Below are 9,390 nucleotides of genomic sequence, written 5' to 3'. Positions count from 1 at the left end.
ACATGTCAACTAACTCTCATTATAGTATTAGTAGACTTTCTGCTTAATATTTACTAACTATTTATTATGATGGTTCTCCAACAGACATTCTATTGACTATAAGTAACTTTGCAACTACATGTCAACTTATTCTAACCCTAACCCTACCAGTCTACTAATACTCTACTAATACTCTAATGATAGTTAACAGACATGTAGGTGCAACTTTACTTATAGTCAGCAGAATGTGTTAAAGGGACCATCAAAATAAAGTGAAACCAAAAAATCTTATAAAAATAATGGGTTATAAATACATCAAACCATATAAACCCATAACACAAAATGTAATTGCCATTCTCTTTTAATGGTTATAGTCCAGATGTATGAGTAATCACAGCTTCTAATCCTTATGCTATTCATTTTAATGTACATTTAGGATGTTGGGGTCTGCAGAGCAGTCCAGACCAGGCAATACAATGTGATTTTGTAACATAGCCTAATAATGTAATTTAAAAAAACAAACAAAAAAACAAACAAATGTAATATCACTCACTTTATTAATGTTTTTACTCTACATTTGTGCAGTGTTGGGGGGATTTAAGTTTTTTTTTTATGTATAGGCTATAAATAAATAAAAACATATTTTAAAAAATAGCCTATGAATAAAAATATTTTATGTAAAATACACCATAAAAATCCACATTTCTCATTTTCATTCATGGAGATAACATGGACAATGTGCCATGTGTAATGGAATATTGCTGCCATCAACTGGAGAACAAACACTTTTAAAATTAAAATAGCATGAAATTTCAAATACAGAGGCTTTAAAGCATTACTCAATGCCTCATTTGCCATTTTCTCATGGGTATACATCTTTTATATAGGCTACATCATAAAGTTTTTTTATTATTATTTAGATTTATGTTTAGACATTCTAAAATAACTATTATAACATAAAAAAATCACTCTTTTTCAAAGTTTATTTTTTTTTTTTTTTACTTTTTTGCAATTATGAGACATTAAAGTCAAACCTGAACATAGTGTTTTATATGTGTTTTGTGTGTTTGCATTTGTTCTTCATCGTGGATGTATTGAGGAGTCAATTTTTTTTATTTTTTTTTGACAAATTACCGGTATGTAACAAAAGCCATTTTTTATGGTTTCCCATTTATGTCTGGCTGATTTTGGGTGGAGCAGTTTATGTGGGGTTATGAGCACGAGCATTCCCCATTGTGGATGTGCTATAGGGTTGCCACTTCACTTCTGTGTATTTGTGTTCTGTGTTGTGGCTGATTTAGTTTTTTTATTTGAAAAATATAAAAACAAGTATAGATTTCCCCATTCATCCTGTTTAAAAAAATATGATTTACTTATTCATATAAATTTACAAAGTACATTAAATCCCCCCAACACTGCACAAATGTAGAGTAAAAACATTAATTAAGTGGGTGATAATACATTTGTTGTAAAAAATTACATTATTATGTTACAAAATCACATTTCATTGTCTGGGGTTTCGGGAGACCCCGAAACATCCTGAGAGGGACTAACATCAGGCTAACATACAACCAGATATCATTCCAATTATTTATTTATTTATTTTTGTAGCAAAGGTCATTTGGGGTCAAAAAGACCCTGGATCTAATTTACTTTGATTTATTGCATGATTATTTATAAAAAAATTCACCATTTAAATAGACTAAATTATTGTTTTTCTATCCGAAACGATATAGGCAGATAAAAGTAATAAGATGTATCAATCTATTACCTTTCAATGAAAAAGCAACAAAATTCAAACAACACGGCTTTTATTGTTTTAAAACAACAAATGTAAACCAGAACCACTTACATACTCTCTACACTCTGTTCAAAACATTTTAGAAGCGTCATCTTTCAGAGACAAAAAGAGCAACAAGAAAATGCATTTTTTGGTATTCTACAAAGATTCAAGCAACACCCATCAAGTAAACAATATAACTTAGAAAATTGCCCACATGCAAAACAACTGCACTGAGGTCATTATTCCAGTCCTTCATATAGTACCTGTACAATGAGTACAAAAAGCCATGTAACTTCGCTCAACTTAAGCTGCAACTGATCTGTCTTTCTCCCCAAAACAAAGAAGAAGCACAGAATGAAGGAAATGATGCCATAATCCATAGAGTCCTATCAAAACATTGGCTGTATTCCAGTCCAGGATGCCATCAGTGATGCGTTTCCAGCTCCACGATAGTCCACTCGCCCTGTGGAGAGGCAGCGTCCTCGGGGGAGAAACTGGTCACAGTGATGCTGGTGGTGGAGTCCTCCAGTGGAGAAATAAGCTCGGCCCAGCGCTTAAATGTGTCCTTTTCATGATACAAGTAATCCTGCTCATTCAAGCAGTCTCGAGACAAGGACAGCGTCTGCTTTATCAGGTACTGTGCAAGGTTTAAATCCTCTGGGACTGAGTTTATGATGCCCAGACTGGACTCTTGGTCAGACAGTAGCTGTCGAAGCAGACTCCAGTCTTTCTCTGCAAACTTTCCGACTTCATTGTCCACTGTCTCTACTTCTTTACCATTCCAATGTGACTCCTCCTGTTGGGGATCATTGCTCTTGTCTGCATCCATTCTTTGTTCGAGGGCTTCTCCCAGGTCCATCTCGTAAATGGGGGACAGGGCTTTAGACGACCGCCGGTCATGTGTGCAGGTTTGATCCAATGTGTCACAACCATCAATGTCCCCTAAAAATAATTGACAATACTGCACAATGACCAAGTGTTTAATCCGTATGTGGGCTTTAAAAACAAAAAAACAACAACATTTTCTTGAAGACATGCGTTGTTTCTAGCTCCACATGATGTACAGAATCACCCCTAGTGCAACTGTGTCCTCCATGATGCAGTTAAGACAAGCTTGAAGTATGAACCATTTTAAAGACTAAATAGATGAAAAAATATATTCTGTCTTAGGCAGTAATAACTTTTTAATTGTCATTAATCAAGATTTGATTCAATGACGCATGCATTACAATTAAGCAGATGTGCAAATCCAAAGTTTTCCATGGAGCAACTCTTGACTTTCCATGAAGTTTCCATGTTATCCATGGAACAACTTCTGAATTTAGGATAAGGATGGACAGATGCCATAAAGGTGATGCACAGAGGAAAACCTACATTGAATGTGTCTCTTTTGTTCACAAGTGCTATAACAGTAAAAGGCATGTTTTTGCCAGCCATTGCATCTCCAGCATAACTTCTGTTTTGTTCACACACAAAATATATGAATTCTCTGGTTCTGATCAAACTTGAGCATTTTCTCTTAAATATACACATTGAAACGTAAGCAAGCTCGGGGCTTTTTAGTTTCTTTCTTAATTTTTAACTTAAAGCTACACTGAAAATATGAGGGACATGCTGGCAAAAGAGTGCTTATTGCTTTACTTGGCAAACTCAAGATATGCTTCTTGTCAAGAAAAACTCAAGCAAAACCATTAACAGTGATTGGAATCATAATACAAGTGTGAAAAAAGAGAGACACAAGGAGGACCTTTTTAGATTTTTTTTCTTTAAAAACACAACATACAGAAAAACTACTAATTCTACAGAAATACACTGAATAAAAAGAAATCTACAATGTAAAAATCTAGAGTTGAGAAAATTACTACTACAGAACTACAAATGGCTTGATATATTGTGAATGAGAAATAAAAGAAAAAATTAACACACGAAGATGGATACAAACATAGATGGGATTTGAACAAAATCAATAACAAAGTCTAGCATTGGCATGCAAGATTCCCTGGTTTGGATGACTAAACAGACAGAGTCTTGAAAAGTAAGACAGCAACACTCAACATCAATATTGAGTATAAAAACATCTAGATCTAACACATTCAAAGCATCATGGCCTCTATAAGGTGTGGTCCTTTATGGGCAGTATTAAAAGGAAGCTTAGCTCACTGTATGTTTGTGCATATATATATATTTATATATTTGAAGGCCAAGTCACATGGTGCTTGTCTTTTGCGTAAAGGTCTCTTATGGAAAAGTCGACGTATAAAGGACTTGGCCAATGAGGAAGAAGCTTACTATTCAGCATGGATAATAACAAACAAACAAAAAAGATTGAGGACTTGGGTGCCTATATATTAAGTGCAATGGTACAACTGAGACTGCCCAGCCACACCGCATAACAGATGTTCTACACCACACGCATATCGATATATTACTGTAAAAATAAAGCTTGTAAACTTGTTTGTTGAGTTACTAAAGCGCCTCAGAGAAGCCATTTTAGTTGTTTATAGCTTTTTGAAGTATTAGATAGCAAACAATAGACATTTAAAGAAAAGGATTAAATGAAGGGGAAAAGGGAGGCAGTAGTGTGCTACTTTCAAAATCAATGAACTATCAGGATTTACCCCACTGGATCTACCTCATTGAAAAAGAATTGTCTGAAAATTTGAGTTGAATGTGTCAGGATGGGAAACTGAGTGGATGTTTCTGAGACTGCAGTCAGGGGGGATGGGCTCTAACATTATACATTACCTGCTGGAGAGTGTGCAGGTGAGCTCACATTCAGCTGCGGCTCAGGTAAGTCTAGCCGCAAGTCAGCTTTCCTGCTGTCTATATGTTTGGTCTGGAGATTGCCATACTGTTCTGCCAGCCGGAGGTCCAGGTGACTAGGACGCTCCTGAGCAGGAACGTCACTGGTGTCTTTATCTTGCACAGGGGCATCTGATTGATTATATGCACAATTCTCCTGTGGAGATCCCCGGACCTCTGTTAGGAATACCACAGGTTTGGGCTCCTGTTCCTTTTCTTGGTGGTTAGATATCACTGTGCTTGTGGATTGCTGGGAGCAGTAGTCTGTCTGAGAATTGTGAGGTTCACTGTCAAAGACATCACCTGTCGAATTCTGGGCGCCTCCTTCTTCGCATCCAAGCTCCTCACACTCATCCACCGAGAGCAAAACAGAGCGACGGAAGTTAGAAGCTGACTGGTACTCTGGTTGCTCATTATCTTGGTCCGCAGGATCTTCAAATGCGAGGTTGACAATACCTTGGAACTGTGGAGGTTCGTTAAGTGGGGGAGCCATTCCTCTCGGTAGCACCTCCACTTCTGATCTTTCATCTTCAGTCTCTTCCTCTTCTTCTTCTTCTTCCTCCTCTTCTTCTTCTTCTTCTTCCTCAGTGGAGAAAAGTTGGTGGTTCTGTACACTCTTCAAGTTTTTTAATGCGGAATCCATTTCACAAGGTTCCTCCTCCATTGGGACTTCATCTTTTCTAATCCACGATCGTGGTCTTGGACGCCCTACCTCTTCTTCACTTGTAGTCTCTGCCTCCCGTCCTCTGAGCCGTACCTCCACACGTAGTCCAGCCCCGCTCTCGTACATCTTGAGCTCCTCAGGTGTGCTGGTGTCACTGCTGCTGCGGCCAAGAAAGTCAGGGCAACGCATGGTCCCACACTTTGAATTGCCACGCTCATGAGAGCAACAGTCATCATCCTGTGAGCCTCCAGCATCATAATCCTCCGACCGTGGCTTTATGTCATCAGAAGAAGTGGTGGCACTGCCAGTCTCTGACTCTGGGCTAACCTGGGGATGAAGCCCATTCCACGAGTCCTCTAGGGGTGTCTCAATGCTCCCTAGACTGCAAGGTGTATCAGGAGGGAAATCCTTTGAAGAGATCATGGAATTGAGGCCCCGGTCTGATCCAGTGGTATGGGGTGGCACGGCATGGGCTGTGGCCAGTTTACTCCCACTCACCTCACTCTGTTCAGAAGTATAGGTATGCATGTCAGGAGTTAGAGTCTTCACCTCTGTGTTACATAATTTACTCACTGGATCACTGTTTTTCTCCATATCATGAACCTTAGTGGAAGTTGCTGATATACCCTTGGGAACCACTTCTGGCTGGTCTAGTATAGCCGGGCTGACTAGTGAATGTTGCTCCATGGACAAAGGAACTTTGGAACTCTCTAGACAAGATGCAACTACTTCCTTGCTTCTTGTCTTACCTTCGGTAGAAGCTGGATTCTTCGTGATAACCTTTTTTAAGTGTTTGGGGCTGGATATTGAATCTTTCACAGCAGTACCTGTTTTTTTAGAGCCAGCAGGAGTTGAGTTTTTGACTGCCCCAAATGATTTAAGAGATGATTTTGTTGAAAGTGTTTCTGGAGCCTTCTGTTTTGGCCCTGTTTTGTTTGGGGCAGCAAGCGACTGCTTAGAGGAAGATGTGGAAGCTTTAATGCTTTGCCTTGACTCCGAGATGGCCTTTGTTGTCTTCTTAATAGCTGAAGGTTTGGATATATCTTTCTCTACCTCTTTTCTTGGGGAGGCAGGCTTTTTAGAGCTAAGGGCTGAACCAGGTCTAGATGAAGCTGTTTAAAAGAGGGAACAGAAAATACTCTCATTAGTGTTAATAACAGTTTACCATTAGATCCATTCTGAAACCTGACTGTTTCTTACCGTGGTTCTCTGAAAGGCCTGACACAGTGCTCTTGCTCTTTGGATCTGAGCGGGATGCAGGAATTACAGGTACTGCACGGCTAGTTGTGGCAGGTTTAGTCTTGCTTGATTTATTAGTGGGGCTGTAGCAACACAATGAAGGACCAAAGATTGACTATCAACTGGAAGAAATAGACAGTAAAAAAAAGTGTAAAGATCGCAGGCTGGTTGCGTTCATAGAACAACTCACCTGCTAGTCTTTTCAGTGTCTGTTTTTTGAGCAGGTTTGGTCAGAGGAGATTTTGTTGTTGCCTTGGCTTGAAGTTTTGACCTGAGACCTACAATGTAAAATGATTATTCAGTCTTTATAACAACGCAAAAATATTTGTATAAATGACATTGCATAATGACAACATAGAATGTAGTTATTTAAAAACAATTCCAAGCACATCATATAAAACATCTGTGTGTATATAGCCTATTAATCTAATTAAACAGATCATTATCAATTACAATCCTGTTCTCAACACGGTCTACTCAAGAAAATGTATTAATGTTTATTTCAAATCTATTAAGTTTTGATATTTGTTGTACCTCATAGTACACTGGCATATCCTGCAGTATCCCTGTGCTATCTAAACCCACATTCCTTAAGAACTGTGAGCAAGGTAACAGGCATGTACAATTTTAGAAGTGCTAAGCAGCTTAATGACAAGCTAACTCTGGCATAACCTGCTAAAACCTACTCTGCTGAGCACAGACTCTCTGACTCACAGGGGAGGCAGTACCAGGCAAACACTAGCTAATGAGCAAAGAAAAGGGGAGATACCCCTGGATTTCAAGATTCAGAACTTTAGAACATTCCTTCTCTCTCTATCCTACTTTTCCCGTTCTAATTTTCTAACTTTTATTAAAACTCAGAATCACACATACTTTTACTTAAGTAGCTTTTACTTACAGTGACAGAAGAGTAAACAATAGGGGGTAACCTGAGAAACTAAGGATAGCTTCTTGACTTCCGTGGACCTAAAGCTCGGTCTTGCTTATTTAATTATAGTTCTGTTTTCAGGACTGATTTTCTGCTTAGACAGTTTTACTAAATCTGACTTTGCTGGAAGCAAAGCCAAAAACATTTTTTGCTGGAAGCCTCCACTCTTCACAGTAAAAAAAGGGACTAGCTCGAGATGAAGTAGAGTATCATTAGGGGACGTGTGTGGTGTGAAGGTAAATTCTAGGTAAATTCACCTGTTGGTGTACTGTGGCCATTGTTGCGAGGACTCCCAGCGCTGTTGTCTGGTGAGGTGCTGCCAGAGTTAGATGGAGTATTCTGAGCATTGCTGGCTGATTCCTGAGGCAGATCTTTCCCTGACATTGTGTTCTTCTGCAATTTTCCTCCTTTAGCATGGCCTGTTGAGAGATCAGACCCAGCAGAGGAAGACTTTGGCCTTGCTCCTGGGTTTGGCTTCCTGTCCAGCACCGTCTTCCCTGTAGGTGAACCACGGGCACCTGAAGTGGAGGAATTCTCCCGAGGAGCACAACCACCAGTGCCATTCAACACTGGTTTAACAGTAGATGAAGTCTTGGTTTTAGCTGGCGTGTGAGTTGGCTTAATTTTATCATTCTTGCTTCCAAGTGAGGTGTTGTTACTAGATTTTGTTTTCCCAGAAGGAACCGTGTGAGCTGTTGGCCCTAGAGCATCAGACTTCATGGTGCCTGATGCTGCAGCTACAGATCTTGCAGGGGAAGCACGTGGACCCTGTGATACCTTAATGGGATGATGAGTAGGGCTATCACATGGAGATGAAGTGCCCGAGAGGCATTTTGTAGGTTTCTGTTGCAGTGAGAGATATGGAGAGAGAATGAAAGACTATGATGGCTTTGTACAATATTAATCAGATCAGCAACCCATTTGATAGTAATCTCAGACATTTAGGAACAAAGCACTATACCATGAACTTTGGATTAAAGGCTAAAAAAGCATATTCTTACAAGTCAAAGAAAAAAATAACTGAAGGACAGCTGTTTCCTTAGCCCAAGTTCTTTGTATCCATCTCACTTAGGTCATATATCATTTTATTTTATTTTTTTATTATAGCTCAATAATAAGACCTAAAAAAATAAACAGATATTCACATCCTCTTAAAGAACACCATTCTCAAATCCTATCCAACTATGTTTTCAGGATCAGTAATTCTGCAGCACAGATTCCCTGAATCAACCTTAAGGTGTGTAGGTGAGATCACATTCAGCTGAAGCTCAGGTAAGTCTAGACGCACTCATCTAACACCCATTTAATGTCAGTTCAATCAGCTTGTCTATCAGTAAAAGAAAACCTTACAAAATCAGAACTCACAGCAGAGCCTATGCCAGAAATTCACATAATTTGAAGTGGTCAACCGATATTGTTTTTATTAATGGCTGATGCTGATACAGATATCTAGAAAGTAGGTTGGCTGAAATAATACAAATTAATACACAATACAATTTGTTGCATTTATTTGTATACATTTACTAAAGAATTTTTTTTTATATTGGTTGATGCAGACAATCTCAAAATGATCAAATACTGGCTGATTAATCAACCTGGGACAATTTATCTGTCTATAGCCAAACATTTCTCACAGTTATACCAAAATAAGTAACAGAATAAAAGATCACCTGAGAGCTGGTGAGCACAGGTTTTTTTCCAAGCCTTCTGCAGTCTCCTTTATCAAGAGCAGCTGAGAGGGTTGGCGGAGGGAGGAAGAAAATAAAAACTAATTTTAGATTACAGACAGCTTCAGTTTAATTAGAACATCCACTCCTGCATAATCAACATTTGCCAAACATTTCCTCAATCAGACACGCACATACTTGCACACTTACAATCAGTCACAACCCCAATCAGTAAACTAGGCAGTGCAGCTCTGCAGAGAGCCACTGATTTCCTACTCCTTCATCTCAGATAGAGACAAGCGCAGATCTAGCCTTTGATCATCTCACA

The 9,390-nt window shown here is 38.9% G+C and overlaps 1 protein-coding gene across 1 annotated transcript in view; it reads right to left on the bottom strand.

Moving 5' to 3' along the window:
* Positions 1-1,773: 1,773 nt before the first annotated feature.
* Positions 1,774-9,390, bottom strand: part of btbd8 (BTB domain containing 8) — a 34,139-nt gene continuing 26,522 nt past the window's right edge. The window contains exons 14-19 of the mRNA XM_082189741.1: positions 9,066-9,127; positions 7,653-8,238; positions 6,658-6,745; positions 6,429-6,550; positions 4,508-6,340; positions 1,774-2,704 (exon numbers count right to left, since the gene is read on the bottom strand). Of these exons, the coding sequence (XP_082045867.1) occupies positions 2,187-2,704; positions 4,508-6,340; positions 6,429-6,550; positions 6,658-6,745; positions 7,653-8,238; positions 9,066-9,127 (3,209 nt within the window). The 3' untranslated portion in view covers positions 1,774-2,186. The remainder of the gene's footprint in view (positions 2,705-4,507; positions 6,341-6,428; positions 6,551-6,657; positions 6,746-7,652; positions 8,239-9,065; positions 9,128-9,390) is intronic.

Source organism: Leuciscus leuciscus (genome assembly GCF_965113295.1).
Source record: "Leuciscus leuciscus genome assembly, chromosome: 14".
Taxonomy (NCBI): Eukaryota; Metazoa; Chordata; class Actinopteri; order Cypriniformes; family Leuciscidae; genus Leuciscus; species Leuciscus leuciscus.
The sequence above is the reverse complement of the archived record's forward strand: the minus strand, read 5'-3'. Positions and strand labels throughout refer to the sequence as shown.